Source organism: Ranitomeya variabilis, chromosome 2 (genome assembly GCF_051348905.1).
Source record: "Ranitomeya variabilis isolate aRanVar5 chromosome 2, aRanVar5.hap1, whole genome shotgun sequence".
NCBI lineage: Eukaryota > Metazoa > Chordata > Amphibia > Anura > Dendrobatidae > Ranitomeya > Ranitomeya variabilis.
The window spans coordinates 151,547,949-151,564,917 of record NC_135233.1 but is presented as its reverse complement, the minus strand read 5'-3'; the positions used below and the strand labels follow the sequence as shown (position 1 = coordinate 151,564,917).

The following is a 16,969-nucleotide window of genomic DNA, read 5'->3' as shown; positions in this document are numbered from 1 at the left end:
GGGGTCGGCTGCCCGAACACCGGGTCTTTGTCTCGCTGCATGCACTGTTGATCAGCGGTGAAATTATCCCCGCCGGACAGAGAGCCACAGTTCCCACGCTGTCGAAAGACAGCGCGAGTGCTCAGCTGTGATCGGATGTATAAAGTTTACCTCTGGTCACTGGTATTAGCTGATGGGACAACTGCTCCCATCATCCAAAACCTGCTGCCACTAATACCAGCGAGAGCAGGCGCGGCGGATGGGAGTATTCATCAGCCGCTCCTGCACTGTAAATAAATAATAGAAAAAAAACGGTGTGGGTTCCCTCTATTTTTGATAACCAGCCAGGCAAAACTAAGAATAGAGGGGTACCCATCACGTATTTTTTTAATTATTTAAATAATTTAAAAAAAACAACCAACCTTGCTAAAGCAGACAGCTGGGGGCTGGTATTCTCAGGTTAGTAAGGAGCCATGGATATTGCTCCCCTCCAGCCTAAAAATAGCAGCCCACAGCTGCCCAGAAAAGGCTCATCTATTAGATGCTCCAATTCTGGTGGTTTGCCTGACTCTCTCCACTTGCCCTGTAGCGGTGGCAAGTGGGGTGATAGTTGGGGGGGGGTTGATGTCACCTTCGTATTGTCCGGTGACATCAAGCCCCAATGTTAGTAATGGAGAGGCATCTATAAGATGTCCCCATTACTAACCCCATGGTCACACTGTATGAAAACACTGACACCAAGAATAAAGTCCTTTAATTTAAAAAAAGAAACAAACTCCTTTAATAATCTCAATTAAACCATACTTACGACCTCGCATAATTCCACTGGCTCCCTTGTTTTCCTGTAATAAACCAAGAATAAAACAACAATATACCATACCTGTCTATCGTTCTGTCCCACGCCGTAATCCATGTCTGAGGGAAAAATAGTTTTGAACCTGGATGGTGCCAAGATGCGACCGTCCAGACTGAGAAGCACTGTGCAATGAACTGCTGCGAGTGCAGCCTCAGTCACTGGAGGTGATGTCACTGAGGCTGTGTTCCCAGCAGTGCTGAACTGCGGTGACCTCGGTAAGATCCCCGCTAGGGCTGTGAGAAAACCGCAGTTCAGCCCGGCTGGGAACTCGGCCTCAGTGACGTCACTGCTAGTCACTGACGCTGCTCTTGCAGCGGTTCATTCCCCAGTGGTTCTCAGCCTGGACGGTCCAGGTTCGGGTCCCTGTACTGTTCTGGTACCCAACCCGAACTTTTTGTAACTGTTGGGCCGTGCCCATCAGACCCGAACATCGAGATGTCAGCCCATCTCTATTGATAATCTAACCTTAGGATAGTTTATCAATGTCTGATGTGTTGGCGTCTGACACCCAGCACCCCTGCCGATCAGCTATTCTCGCTGTCTTCATCGGCTGCCTGCCGGATATACTCAATTGCAGAGCTGCTCTATCTTTTGATAGAGGCCACTACCAGGTACTGCACATCCTCCTATTCAAATCAATAGGAGGCGGATGTGTCACCATCAGAAGAAAGAGCAGTTCTGTAATTGAGCAGCTCTGGCCTCCAATGACATCGAGAACAGCTGATCAGCTGGGGTGCCTGGGTGTCTGACTCCGACCGTTCAGACATTGATAACCTATCCTTAGGATAGATCATCAATAATAAAGTAGTGGACAACGTCTTTGACATATGATTTGTGGCTGCAATCTCGCAACCTTGTTTATCTCTTGTAAGCGCTGCAGCCAATCTGCTTTTCCATCTAACAGAGCTGTGAAAGCTGCAGCTCATTAGTGTCCTCTGACAGGTTGCAGCACTCATGCGTCATAATCAAAGTCACAAGAATGTCAGGATGTCATTTAGAAGATAAGACTCTCTGGCCCTAATATTTATCGTACAGTACATATAATACTTAAGTCCTTGGAAGTGAAAAAGTTAAAGGAAGCTCATTTTGAAATCTGAAAATACTGCCACGATTAAAATATGTTAATACCTGAGAACACTGCTGACCTTGTCTTTATGTAACAGCAAATCAAGCGTGAGCTGCTTGAATCTCAGCTAAAGGTGGCATCTCTACAAGACATGTCCTGCCAGTTACTTGTCAATGCAGAGGGCAAGGATTGTCTTGAAGCCAAAGAAAAGGTGCATGTCATTGGGAACAGACTTAAAGTGCTCTTAAAGAAAGTGACACAGCACATCAAACAAATTGAGAAAATCCTGGACATTTCCAGCAGTCAGCTGGTAAGTTTTTGAGGTTTATTGTGAACAACCAAAAATTCTCAAAATTTAAAAAAAAGTTTGAGTCAGTTGGTGATAAATTAGAATGTTATTGTGAATGGAAAACTGGCAGTAATATTACTCTGCTAAGAATACTTTCGGAAAAAGAAGAATTATAATTTTAGCAAGCTGTCATCATCTTCAGAAAGTATTAGAATTGGGGTTTTTTTTGTTTTTTTTCTCTGTTAAATTACTGTCTTAAGAGTGTTTAAATAGTTTCAAAGAGAGTCTGTCAGTAGAAAAATGAGTCGTCAAGTAAAGCATAGATGCTCGACGCACTCTTGACATAGCCAAACAGTTCCGTGTGCCTTCCCACCTACCTGTTAGGTTCTCTCCCCCATCTTCTCACTGTTTACTACACTGGTTTCTCCATTATGCCTTTCTCTTAATCTGTTGTTCATTAGAATTGTTTATTAGGTTGTGCTGTCTGTATATTACCATATACACTCGAGTATAAGCCGACCCCCCTAATTTTGCCACAAAAAACTGGGAAAACTTAATGACTCGAGTATAAGCCTAGGGTGGAAAATGCAGCAGCTACCGGTAAATTTCAAAAATAAAAATAGGTACCAAAATAAGTAAAATTAATTGAGATATCAGTAGGTTAAGTGTTTTTAAATATCCTTATTGAATCAGGAGCCCCATATAATGCTCCATACAGTTCATGATGGGCCCCATAAGATGCTCCATATTAAAATATGCCCCATATAATGCTGCACAAAGGTTAATAATGGCCCCATAAGATGCTCCATAGACACATTTGCCCATACAGTACTGCAAAAAGGTTAATAAGGGCCCCATAAGATGCTCCATAGAGATATTTGCCCCATATAATGCTGCACAAATGTTGATTATGGCCCCATAAGATGCTCCATAGAGACATTTGCCCCATATAGTGCTGCACAAACGTTGATTATGGCCCGATAAGATGCTCCATAAAGATATTTGCCCCATATAATGCTGCACAAACGTTGATTATGGCCCCATAAGATGCTCCGTATAGATATTTGCCCCATATAATGCTGCACAAACGTTGATTATGGCCCCATAAGATGCTCCATAAAGATATTTGCCCCATATAGTGCTGCACAAACGTTGAATATGGCCCCATAAGATGCTCCATAGAGACATTTGCCCCATATGCTGTTGCTGCGATTAAAAAAAAAAAATATATTACATACCTCTCGTCGCTCAGGCCCCCGGCACTTGCAATACTCACCGGTCCTCTTTCCGGTGCCGCTGTGTCTTCTGCGTCCTCTGCACTAACGTTCAGGCAGAGGGCGCGGACTAACAACGTCATCGTGCCCTCTGACCTGAGCGTCACTGCAGAGGACGCGGAAGACGGAGCGGCGCCCGGAACGAGGACAGGTGAATATCACGCAGTGCTCCCCTCCCCATTATACTCACCTGCTCCTGGCAGGGTCCCAGCATCTCCAGTCTCCGGGCGCTGACACCTTCTTCAAGCTTTGAGCGGTCACCGTTACCGCTCATTACAGTAATGAATATGCGTCTCCACCCCTATGGGAGAGGACTCGGGTCCATATTCATTACTGCAATGAGTGGTACCATGTGACCGCTCAACGCTGGAAGAAGCTGTCAGCGTCCGGAGACCGGAGATGCAGGAACCTCGCCAGGAGCAGGTGAGTATGTCACAGCCGCTGCTCCCCCTTCCCCGCCAACCCCCCTGGGACAATGACTCGAGTATAAGCCAAGAGGGGCACTTTCCGTCTAAAAATATAGGCTGAAAATCTCGGCTTATACTCGAGTATACAGTATACTGTTTTATTTTCCGACAATTTACATGTGATTATTTCCATTTATATATTGAAGATCTTGTCACTTTCAATTACCTGACCAGTGACCAATCTTTATCCTCACTATAGTATGGTTTGGCCATGCTTAGATAGGGTAGACTTTAGCTCTATTGTGGGCTTGTCTAGTTAGGTGTTCACAGCCTATGAGCTATTCTAATTGATTTTATATATTTTTGGCTTGCTTTCCAATAACATTCTTTATTTATAGGTGATCCCTTCTCTTTCTATTATTCTCTAGGTTTCTTTTGTTATGCTTTAGGTTGATCCCAATTTATAGAGTGATGCCTTCTTGTTTTTTGGTCTCTTCTCATCTATTTAGTGGAGATAAGGAAAAAAATCAAAGTGGCCGGAAAGTGCACTGAACTGTTTGTCCACGAAAAAGGTGCACTGTTTGTTGGACTGGCAGACTCTATATAAGAGTATTTCTTAACTTAAAGCGTTACTTGAAAAGAATATTCGCACTACTGAATAAGAATTTTTTAAAAGGATTTCTCACATATAGAAAAGCTTAACCAATACATTTGTCCCAAGATGTAGAGAAATATTTAAAGTCGATAGCATGCTATTGTTTTTGCTTTCTAAAGGCAGATATTATAATATTTAGCACATTTAATAGACAAAATAATCAAGTTTGCTTTGTTTACAACTAGGAGTTGTCCTCATGGTCTTCTGGAGATGAGTTAGATACGTCCGGATCCCTCAGTCCTGTGTCGGGCAGAAGTACGCCTAGTAGGGAGAGAACGGTAATGCAACCAAAGTGTCCATTTAGGAAGAAAATAAAAATCCATGGATTGCACCAGGCAAAGATTTAAATACAAAACCCAGTAGGAAGGGCAGCAAACACATCCCACATTTCCAAGAACTGTTCACCCTGCAATGTTCAGCTCTACCAGATCCCTGCCATTTCCCTTCTGCATGATATAAAGGCAAATTATACATCTTTTAACGAAGCAGGAATTATTTTGACCTCTCCTTTATAATTCCGTTCATTTATATTTTAATCAGTTTTTGGTGGTTTGGATTCTTTGTATTTCATTTATACTTTAGTTAAATAACATCTGTCCTTATAAACTATATGATCTTCTTAATTGATTTTCTACATTCATCCCTGTAGGTCCTAGTAATAAATTGTCAGGGAAAACTGGCTTTTCAAATTTTTCACAAAAAAATGAAAAAATAAATGGTTGTAAAAATGATCTTTAGTAACAGTTTTAATTATTTTTATTTCATTAATACAACAACATCATATGATTTATAAATAATAGGGAATTTTCTGTGGGATCGTATCTTTTATTCCCTTACAATACATGTCACATTGTGTTCTTCTAGAACCGTAGCTTTGGATTCAAAATTGAAAAGCCAGTTTCCTTATCTCCTGGGTATTGGTCACCTCATGTGATTTTATTTTCTTTTGCTGCACTTTTCATTTTGTTGATTTTCTTTTTACCGGTAGCTTGTCTTTTTTTGCCTGGACTGAACATTCTTCTTTCTTTACCCCCTGTTCATTGCAAACAGCCACGGGGCAAATGTAGTGTCTCACAGCCTGGACCCTCTGTCAACAACCCACCTAGCAGGTACCTTATTCTCCTGGTTTCCGCATTCTTCTCTAGAACACAGAGGATGATGGAACAAGTTCATCATGCCTGGTAATGAAAGTCAACCCTAGTCCTCAAAAACTTGTTTTCTAACTGGATTGTCACCATTTTACTGGTGTACTTTGCTGAGCCTCACGGGACAGCAGGTTACTTAGTATGGAGCATACTTTTATCATCCTCTATATTTCTAGATCTCACTTTAAGGCTCTGTTCCATAAGTTTTGGAATCAGTGTCAAAATGGATTGTCCATTTTGTGGGCATTTGCTTCCTTTGTGTTCTTCATTATTATAGTAGCTTTGGTCCTTAGATTTGGTGACGCTTCTTTTTCCTTCTTCTGCTAACCTCACTAATCCCTACTAACACGCTTCTCAAACTTATTAGAAAACTCTCCCACACTTTTGATCACAAGAGTGCAGACTAGCTGTGATACTGTAGCTTTTGCTTTTCATATTGTTTTAGTCAATTTTGCATCTTTGCTTAAGCAGCTTTTGTATTTTAGTTGCTTTTATTTTGTGTGCTTCAGTCCTTTTTTTTTCTCATTTTTTGCATTAGTTCATTTTTTCCTTTACTACAGTCCCTAAACAATTACTTTTGGGTAAAATATTTAGCAGAAAAAAATGTAGTTATAAAGATAATGATATTACCCTTAAAATAATTCAATATTAGTCTACAATGACAGTCCAGTATACATGTAGATCAAAGCCAGACACCATCAAAGACACTATGTTGATAACTTTATCACTTATGGACATTAATGTTCTAGAAAGATATACGATTATAAACATCCTATGGTATATGTTGTCGTGGAAAGTGTCAGTTATCTATAGCCACAATTAATAGCTAATTATATCAATGGTTATTACGGTTTAGCAAATTAGTATATATAGTTTAAAAAAAATATTGCAAATAGGATTGTTTTTATTGTATGACTGGTCTTACAAGTGCAGTTTTTGCTGTTGCTTAAGCCATTGTAACAAACCGTCCATTAAAATATGCAATTATCGAGCAGTTAATTTAACATGATATAGCTGTATAGTTCTAAGGGCTTAAATGGTTCATGGTATAGTCATAATATGTGCAGAGGTTGAAGTAGTGCCTTAAATGGGCCAAAAGCTCCTCTGTTTCACATAACAATGTAGGTGACCTGGTTCAGACTTCGTATCAGCACCCAGTATCTCCAAGCTATGTTTCTGGTGATAGTCTAAACACACTAGAACTTATAGTGTAACCAGCAATGATTTTGTACAGCTAATTTCACTTTGACATCATAAAGGGCCCGGCAAAGCAGAAATTACATCATTTGCCTCTTTGCTCATCATCCCATGCACATGGCATTTCCATTTTACTCAAAATATATCTATATAGCTGCGTTAAAAAAATTGTCCAGTATTTTACATTGATGGTCTAACATTACGGCTTGTGCACGTGATCGTGTTTTCGGCCCGAGTGTGATCCGACAAAATATCGGATTGCACTTGGGCCAATTTCATTCTATGGGGCTGTGCACGTGTCCGATTTTTTTACCTTTTGCCACAGAAAAAGTCAATGAGTTCATGGAAAAAATAGGACTGCGTTCAGATAACATGAGAGTGTGGTTTTCATAGACTGACAGAAGGGAGAACATGGAGACATTTTTTTTCCCATCTCATCTGAGAGAATCAGATCACATTATGATCACACTCTGATCAGACTCCGATCATCGTGTGATTAGCATAATTGCCCCAATTCTCTTGGATGAGAGAAAATGCTGGGCACCTAGCCTTAGCATAGTCATCAATGTCAGATTGGTGGCAGTGCAACACCTGGCACACCCGCCGATCAGGTGTTCTTGGTGTCAGCGGAAACTAGATGTGCTTATTTGCCGAATGGCACAGCACAGCTCTGTCAACAGTATAGTGGCCATGACAGGGTACTGCACATCCGCTCATAATCGCATTGATAGGCGGGGATCTTCAGTACCCCGCTGTGGCCTTTATACAGCTGGTAGAGCTCTGTAACTTTGCACCACAATTGAGCACATTTGGCTGCCGATCTAAGCATAGGCCACCAATATAAAGTACTGGATAACCCCTCTAAGTGACCGTATGCCCAGCTTATAAAGGTGCAGCCATCTTAAGACTATTCTCTGACAATGATGGTCACATGTAGAACCAGACACTTCTCCATGAGTTTTATCGAAATTGTGTATTTAATTGTAGTCATGGTAAATATTTTTGCTGCTCTCATGTATCTCCGCATGGCGAGAGCACTTCATGATTTGTAAATAGACTTCTACTTTCACCAGTGATTATCAGCTTACAATAAGAGATAAGAGAAACAGAATGAACATGCTGATTGAGTACAGTTTATTTGCGCTACGTCTCAGCATGGATCTATGGAGAACGGAGGGTAACCAGCAGGATCACTGACAAGCTGATGAGCATGTGTGATTTAATCCAGTGTGATAATAAAAGCATTGAGCTATCATCGCCTTTGCAGCTCACATCTTGCCTTGCCAAACATCTGGCCCAGTGTGCGTCCTAACAGCTTTGCAGCTTTCAGCAAGGTTCACTTCCTAATAACCGCCCAGCAGCACTCTTCCTCTCCACCGGCACTTTTGATTAACACATCTTTTTGCAGTACAGCACAATATTCAATTTGTCATTCAGGCAAGCATGGAATAAAAACGAGTTGCGATTGAATAGAGCGCTTAATCAAAAGCACAAGTCAGACAGGTTGTGTTTGATGTCAGCTGCAGTAGTAACTGATAACACAGAACAAGCTGTCACTGTGTTCCTTATTATTTTTAATGCTTCTGATCAGAGTACTTTGTGTTTGATCTTGCACTGGATCAGTAAACATTGATAGACTTCAGTTTAAGGCCAGACAAAATAAAGAGGTTTTACAGGATTTTTAATGACTATGAAACATTTTTATAAAGACCGTGTGTATTGTTTGTGCCTTGTCTGCGATAACATTTAATAATGTGGGTTCTTGGGTGTTTTTATCGTTAGAGTGACTAATCATAAGGGCCATCTTTTTTTCTTTACAGTTCAGTTATTTAGAGACCTGTCATGCCAAAGCAGTACTTCAGTATGAAATTTAAGGTGGCTATACATATTAGACTAAGGAAGTTCAGATAAACCTGTTACTTTCAGCCAGACTGGCCAGCTGTCTAATGTCTATTTGTTCCTCAGTTGGTGTTCATCAGAAAAAAAATAATCGGGCATGTTGTATTTAATGCTTTGTTTTCAAGGGGGAAGACACCAGAAGCCCAGTGGCTACTTCCCTCTCCCTGTTCAGAACACAGCATTGGTTCTAGGGGAGAAACGGCACTGTCTGTTGGCAGCATACTGTGGTACAATTGATATGGAACAAAAGGAACTTTGTGTGCCACCATCCTGGTCTAGATCACACTGATTTACCATGAAAATGAAATCTATGGTTAGGTTACATGCATACATTCTTAAATGCATGTGAAAAACAATCCATGAATAGCAATAATTTTTAGGCCTTTTTATAGTTTACATTATTTTATACATGCATTTTTTTGTATACTGCATAAACCCAAAAATTGACAACAATACGCTACAATAATTTCCTGTAGACTTTATAGTAACATCTGGCTGCAGCTTTTTTTTTTTTAAAAAAAAGATGATAGAAATATCAACGAAATCTCCTCAAAAACGACTGAATGCACCCTAAAGGGTCTGTCATAAAAACCCTGTAACAAAGCAACTAGTGATTTTTCTTAAATTCATCCTCTCACTTTATTTTATTCACCTAATATTACCTTTAGTATTTCCTTTCTGAAAATGCATGGTATACTTCAGTTTGATCATGTGAGCTCATGGTGACCCCTTGGGAATCACATGCCTTTTATATTCTCTGAAGGGGGTCAGCATCTCAGTCTATGGAAGTTTGTAGATGATGCAGGTGAATATTTTCATAGAATTAAGGTTAAAAAGAGACACTAGTCCAGCGAGTTCTCTAAGCTTACATTTTTATTTAGGAAAAGTCAAAAACCCCATGAGAAGCCAGGAAGGTCTTGTGGACTTGTTTGGCGAACACGCCAAATTCTGAAAGTTAATTAGCCATATAGTTTTACTCAATGTTTTTCAAAGTATAATACACTTCTTTCTCACAGCTGTGTGGTTTTTCCTGAGGAAGAAGTGTATTATACTTCGAAATACGTCGAATAAAACCATATATCTAATTAATTTTCTGAATTTGGCATCTTTAATAAACAGCAGTGCAAACAAGTCCACAAATCGTTCCTGGTTTCTATTACAAGTGGTTTGACGACCCGTGGATACGCAGCAGCTGAATAAAATTGTAAAATCCTCAATTCTATGGATCAGGTGAGCAAAATCTGCTCTTCTTAATTCTGAATGTTTATCGGATAAGACGCTATTGCGCTATTTTTTCTCCTGCCTACATACGGCAATCAGACTAGTTCCCTGAATCAATGTCCCATCACAGAATCTAATGCCCACAACCTGTAATATTATATTTAGCCTAAAGGCATCCAGGCCCTTCTAGAACTTTTTTAGTTAATGAATCATTGTTATGGCAGAGAGTTCCGTAGTCTCACTGCTCATACAGTTAAGAATTTGTGATAATGACCTGTTCCTGTATGGTCAGCCACAACCATTTTTTGTAAAAAATTTTAACACATCTAATTGTGGAGCCTATTATTATTCCAAGATCTATTCATTAGAATGTACTTTATTCATGGGTCAGCCCTTTTAAAGGCCTACAGTTTCCAGGTACAGTTTTTAACCCTTTTTGGATGGAAAGTTCTCCACAGAGTGAAGGACAGAAGCTCATATCAAAGAGTATTGAAGATGACTAAACTGTGATCGCCTACATTATTACCATGTGAATGACACTATATAGACTTCCTTACTGTATACGTATATATTAGCTTCTTTAGCAGTATATAGAGGAGAGGATAGCCATAGTTTTCTCCCTGCAGATAGATATGGCACTTTCGTTAGCTGGTCATGTGATACTGTACTGATGCATCATGGAAGGTAAATGTCCCCAAAAGGCAGGTAAATGTCCCCAATAGGCAGTATAGGTCCCCAATAGGCAGGTGAATGTTCCCAAAAGGCAGGTAAATGTTCCCAGTAGGCAGGTAAATATCCCCAATAGGCAGCATAGGTACCCAATTGGCATGATAGACCGGACCAGATGTAGAAAATATATATATATATATATATATATATATATATATACCATTACTCACCTATATCCCCCACTGCTCTGAAGAGGCGCCCACGCAAATCCGTATTCTTCTGGCACAGGCGGCAGGATGACAATCACGTGGTCTGTGCTGCATACGGAGGGCTGCGCATCACTTTTCCTCACCGTCTCGTCGTTCTGCCCTCGATTACAGGGCCCGCCGGCATTGAACTGTAGTGAAGTTAAATGTCAGACGGGCCCAGGGCCAGATAAATGTCCTCGGTGGGCCGCATGTGGCCCGCGGGCCGTAGTTTGAGGACCCCTGCCTTAGACTAATGGCGGCATGTTTCATTTTGGACTGCCGAACACATTGTTCCCCCAGATATGTGCCACGAGCCAACATGTCAACCTGCAGCTTTCTTATAGAGTATATAGGAGTGCTTGGATAAACAAGCGCTCTTGTGTATTGGCGAGACAGCTGAAATGGCTGTTGATAGACTGATCGGCCGCAGCATCATTTGGCAGGCAGCCATATAATCAGTATGGCCTGCTTAAGAGCTTTGGGGAAGCCATCCAATTTGATCTGTTTTTGTGCGAGCAGAAAAAGAGCTTACAGCTTTAGCAACACACCATCTCGATAACTTGTCACAGAAGGCTATCTCACTTAAGATAACTAACTTATTGAACAAGCCATAGACCAATATTAATCTAAATGTCAAATTACACTTTTTTGTGTCCCAAAACCCTGATTTCTGAATAACCTTAGTTAGATCTGTACATAGGTGCAGGGGTGGATTAAGGGTAGCCAGGGCCCCGGGTTGTTCAGACGCTGTGGGCCCCCCGGTCATGTGACGGGGTCATCATATACCTGAACCAGATTATTCCAGAAAAATAGTTGCTGTGTGAAACTATAACCTGTCAAACATCCATTGATCTAGTCAATGTACCCTTCAGTTAGGAAGAAAAAAAACAAACAAAAAAAACACAATACTATCACCATACGTGCCAGTATTCACAGGAGATCTGTACTTAGTATGCAGTGTCTGTGTAAACATTATACACAGGACCTTTGTATATAGTATACAGTGTATAGTGTCAGTGTATAGGTAACAGTGACTCACCAGTGACGTCTATAGGTGAAGTCCTTCATCTTTCATCAAGCACAGACCACCATCACTTCATCCAGCCAGGACTCGTCTCTGCAGGAAATAACAGTTATCTGGAGCTACGCTTGCAGAACACATTACTTAATTTTTCCTAACTTCTACGTTGCACCACATGAAGAAAAAGAGGCAACATAGTGTCACTCTACACAGTAACAGGACCGCCCCCCCATTTAAAACAGTGTTCTCAAAAAATAAAATAAATACATCACTGCAGTAATAATATCCCTTAATTAGCCCCTATGGTAATAATAATATCCCCTATCCTGGCACCTCTTATTTCATTAATGGCTCCAGCCATATGTTCTCCCATCCTGCCCTCATGAGTATCCATCCTGCCCCATATGATCTCCCCATCCTGCCCCATCAGTCTCCATCGTATCCATCCTGCCCCATGATCCTGTACGATTTGTCTCCAATCCTGCCCCATGTCTTTAATTCTGCCCCGTGTCTCCAATCATGCCCCGTATCTACATTCTGCCCATGTCTCCAATCCTGCCCCATCTGTCTCCAGTCCTGCCCCCAGTGTGTCCAGCATCTCTGCCCCCAGTGTCCAGCATCTCTGCCCCCATTGTCCAGCATCTCTGCCCCCAGTGTCCAGCATCTCTGCCCACAGTGTCGAGCATCTCTGCCCCCAGTGTCCAGCATCTCTGCCCCCAATGTGTCCAGCATCCTGCCCCCAGTATGTCCAGCATTCTGCCCCAGTGTGTCCAGCATTCTGCCCCAGTGTGTCCAGCATATTGCCCCCAGTGTGTCCAGCATATTGCCCCCAGTGTGTCCAGCGTTCTGACCCCAGTGTGTCCAGCAATCTGCCCCAGTGTCTCCAGCATATTGCCCCCAGTGTGTCCAGCAATCTGCTCCAGTGTCTCCAGCATATTGCCCCCAGTGTGTCCAGCATTCTGCCCCAGTGTGTCCAGCATATTGCCCCCAGTTTGTCCAGCATTCTGCCCCCAGTGTGTCCAGCAATCTGCCCCAGTGTCTCCAGCATATTGCCCCCAATGTGTCCAGCAATCTGCCCCAGTGTGTTCAGCATATTGGCCCAAATGTGTCCAGCATTCTGCCCCAGTGTGTCCAGCAATCTGCCCCAGTGTGTCCAGCAATCTGCCCCAGTGTGTCCAGCATATTGCCCCCAGTGTGTCCAGCATATTGCCCCCAGTTTGTCCAGCATTCAGCCACCACTGTGTCCAGCAATCTGCCCCAGTGTCTCCAGTATATTGCCCCCAGTGTGTCCAGCAATCTGCCCCAGTGTCTCCAGCATATTGCCCCCAGTGTGTCCAGCATTCTGCCCCAGTGTGTCCAGCATTCTGCCCCAGTGTGTCCAGCATATTGCCCCCAGTGTGTCCAGCATATTGCCCCCAGTTTGTCCAGCATTCTGCCCCCAGTGTGTCCAGCAATCTGCCCCAGTGTCTCCAGCATATTGCCCCCAGTGTGTCCAGCAATCTGCTCCAGTGTCTCCAGCATATTGCCCCCAGTGTGTCCAGCATTCTGCCCCAGTGTGTCCAGCATATTGCCCCCAGTTTGTCCAGCATTCTGCCCCCAGTGTGTCCAGCAATCTGCCCCAGTGTGTCCAGCATATTGGCCCAAATGTGTCCAGCATTCTGCCCCAGTGTGTCCAGCAATCTTCCCCAGTGTGTCCAGCAATCTGCCCCAGTGTGTCCAGCATATTGCCCCCAGTGTGTCCAGCATTCAGCCACCAGTGTGTCCAGCAATCTGCCCCAGTGTCTCCAGCATATTGCCCCTAGTGTGTCCAGCATTCTGCCCCAGTGTGTCCAGCATATTGCCCCCAGTGTGTCCAGCAATCTGCCCCAGTGTGTCCAGCAATCTGCCCCAAATGTGTCCAGTATATTGCCCCCAGTGTGTCCAGCATATTACTCCCAATGTGTCCAGCATTCTGCCCCAGTGTGTCCAGCATATTGCCCCCAGTGTGTCCAGCATCTCTGCCCCCAGTGTCCAGAATTCTGACCCGGGCCCCCTGAATTTCCGTTCGCAATATATATATATTAAAAAAGTTCTCCTCACCAATCCGCGCTCCTTCGGCGAAGCTCCCTCCACGCTGCTGAAGCGCGCACTCACCGGCGACTGACAATGACATCAGACACCGTCGACGTGTGCGCTGCGGCTGACTTCAGCTGCCAGCCTCCAATTGGCTGGTGGCAGTTAACCCGCACGTCAATAGCGTTAAACTGCTGCAGCGCCGATAGGGGCCCGGTGAGCAGATGAGACGGGGCCCGATATGGGCCCCCTCTGCCCGCCGGGCCCATACGCCAGTCAGGGCAGTAATACCCTGATGGCGGCGGTCAATCTGAGCGGTTGCCCAGGGCCCCCCCACACCACTGGGCCCTGCGCTACTGCCCAGATTGACCTCATTATAATCCGCCACTGCATAGGTGTATGAAAATCCCCTTAATTACAGTTGTGGCCAAAAGTATTGACACCCCTGCAATTCTGTCAGATAATACTCAGTTTCTTCCTGAAAATGATTGCAATCACAAATTCTTTGGTATTATTATCTTCATTTAATTTGTCTTAAATTAAAAAACACAAAAGAGAATGAAGCAAAAAGCAAAACATTGATTATTTCACCCAAAACTCCAAAAATGGGCCAGACAAAAGTTTTGGCACCCTCAGCCTAATACTTGGTTGCACAACCTTTAGCCAAAATAACTGCGACCAACCGCTTCCGGTAACCATAAATGAGTTTCTTACAATGCTCTGCTGGAATTTTAGACCATTCTTCTTTGGCAAACTGCTCCAGGTCCCTGATATTTGAAGGGTGCCTTCTCCAAACTGTCGTTTTTAGATTTCTCCACAGGTGTTCTATGGGATTCAGGTCTGGACTCATTGCTGGCCACCTTTGAAGTCTCAAGTGCTTTCTCTCAAACCATTTTCTAGTGCTTTTTGAAATCTGTTTTGGGTCATTGTCCTGCTGGAAGACCCATGACCTCTGAGGGAGACCCAGCTTTCTCACCCTGGGCCCTACATTATGCTGCAAAATTTGTTGGTAGTCTTCAGACTTCATAATGCCATGCACACGGTCAAGCAGTCCAGTGCCAGAGGCAGCAAAGCAACCCCAAAACATCAGGGAACCTCCGCCATGTTTGACTGTAGGGACCGTGTTCTTTTCTTTGAATGCCTCTTTTTTTCTCCTGTAAACTCTATGTTGATGCCTTTGCCCAAAAAGCTCTACTTTTGTCTCATCTGTCCAGAGAACATTCTGCCAAAACGTTTTAGGCTTTTTCAGGTAAGTTTTGGCAAACTTATTTGGCACTTTAATATGTATCCCCTACAGTCCCAATAAATGTATCATATATAAGGAATGTACTAGCATCACACTGGATGATAGGATTAGGCCATAGTCGGAGTAAAGCAATGGTACAACCATATCTTAAACCAAACAGCAAGGAAAAATATGTCTACAAGGTAAAACTAGTTGTACAAGGACAAGGATATGTTCCTGTGTGGGAGATAGCCAGGGACCCAGAGCTCCCTTGATTCCCCAAGCTCTCTCCCCCACAGGTAAATACCCTCTGGGGAAGAGAGATAATGAGATAATTTGTTTTGACTTTTATGTCCGTGAAAGGTAACGGCATCTAACTGTTATACAGTGTATTATGTTATTACGTTTACTCTATGGCTATTGATTCAGTGCAAGATTAAAACTGTACACAAAGCAAGATTTTTTTATTAATCATATACCATATAATGTTGTATTGGAAAAGTAAGCAAAAGTTTGGAAATTATACTCAAAATACATATTTCGAGCTAGCTACCAGAATATGACTAGTTATCTGCTGACCAAGCTATGCAGGCAGTAATGTTCTAAATTTGTCATATGTCCTTTAGTTTATTCAGGTGTGGTTGAATAACTTGTGCCTTGCACTCATTGTTTTAACTTTGTTCATTAGGTCCAAAGACGATGGCTCAGGTTCCTGCCATTCTGATGCCAATGTGGTTCATGGACAGCCGTCATTCTTTCTACGGGTTTTACGGGCCGCCTTGCCACTTCAGCTTCTTCTGCTGCTTTTAATTGGTCTTGCTTGTCTTGTACCAATGACTGAAGAAGACTACAGTTGTACTTTGTCCAATAATTTTGCACGGTCTTTCCACCCGATGCTCAGATATACCAATGGGCCACCACCTATATGAACACCCTGTTTAATGGAAATCACTGTGGAATATATATGAGCTGTTGCCAGCTTTTTATTGCACTTATCTTGGCAGCTTAACTTCCCTGAATTACCTTTGAGCATAAATCCAATACTGTATTGGTCACAGGATACCGTGTTCCAGTAACTTAAGTTATATTAAAAAGGTGACATCAGTATTGATGGAGAAGATGATATGGACGACATCTCTAATATAACTGTAAAATTCAGTTCTGTAATTCTTACTCTGAGCATTATCAGTATTGGACAAAACGTCTATAATTATGAAGCTATTTTAGATGCTTGTAATATACAATTTTAAATAGCTTATATGGCAAATATTTTTTTACTTTTCCCTGTTGTATTTTTGGTTTATGGGCTTTCTGTGTGTTGGTGTTTTAAGGGAAGCATGAAATCGCTGTAAAACTCTAGTTAAAGTATGAAGGATGTACAAATGAATGGTACTTTTTGGGCTAATAAACTGGATGTAAGAAATAAAATCATGATTTCAGAAGAATCTATGAACTGTTAAGAGATTAGAAAATATTATTTATGTATGTACAGATTGCTAAGCCAAGTTCTGTTTGTATTGATTTCTTGCAATTATAGATATTGTAAAATATAATGGTGTATTTGTTCTTCTTTTTATTACTTTGGGCAACACTATTGACTTGCTGTGGCTATATAACCAAATCCAAACTGAACATACAATGTAAAGACTTCCAACGAGGGCTCGTAGAGACAGCCATAGATTCTCTCATCCGAGAGAAGTGGGCCGATTATGCAGATGACACTGATCAGAGTTTGATTGGAGTGTAAGCATAGTGTGATCCGATTC

At 42.3% G+C, this 16,969-nt stretch overlaps 1 protein-coding gene across 5 annotated transcripts in view; it reads left to right on the top strand.

The window, feature by feature from the left end:
- The window catches only part of SYNE1 (spectrin repeat containing nuclear envelope protein 1), a 667,130-nt gene extending 650,374 nt beyond the window's left edge, over positions 1–16,756 (top strand). For all 5 annotated transcript variants that reach the window (XM_077283091.1, XM_077283090.1, XM_077283089.1 and 2 more), the window contains 4 exons: positions 1,999–2,211; positions 4,712–4,804; positions 5,577–5,635; positions 15,892–16,756. In XM_077283091.1, the coding sequence (XP_077139206.1) occupies positions 1,999–2,211; positions 4,712–4,804; positions 5,577–5,635; positions 15,892–16,132 (606 nt within the window). In that variant the 3' untranslated portion in view covers positions 16,133–16,756. The remainder of the gene's footprint in view (positions 1–1,998; positions 2,212–4,711; positions 4,805–5,576; positions 5,636–15,891) is intronic.
- The last annotated feature ends 213 nt before the right edge of the window (positions 16,757–16,969 follow it).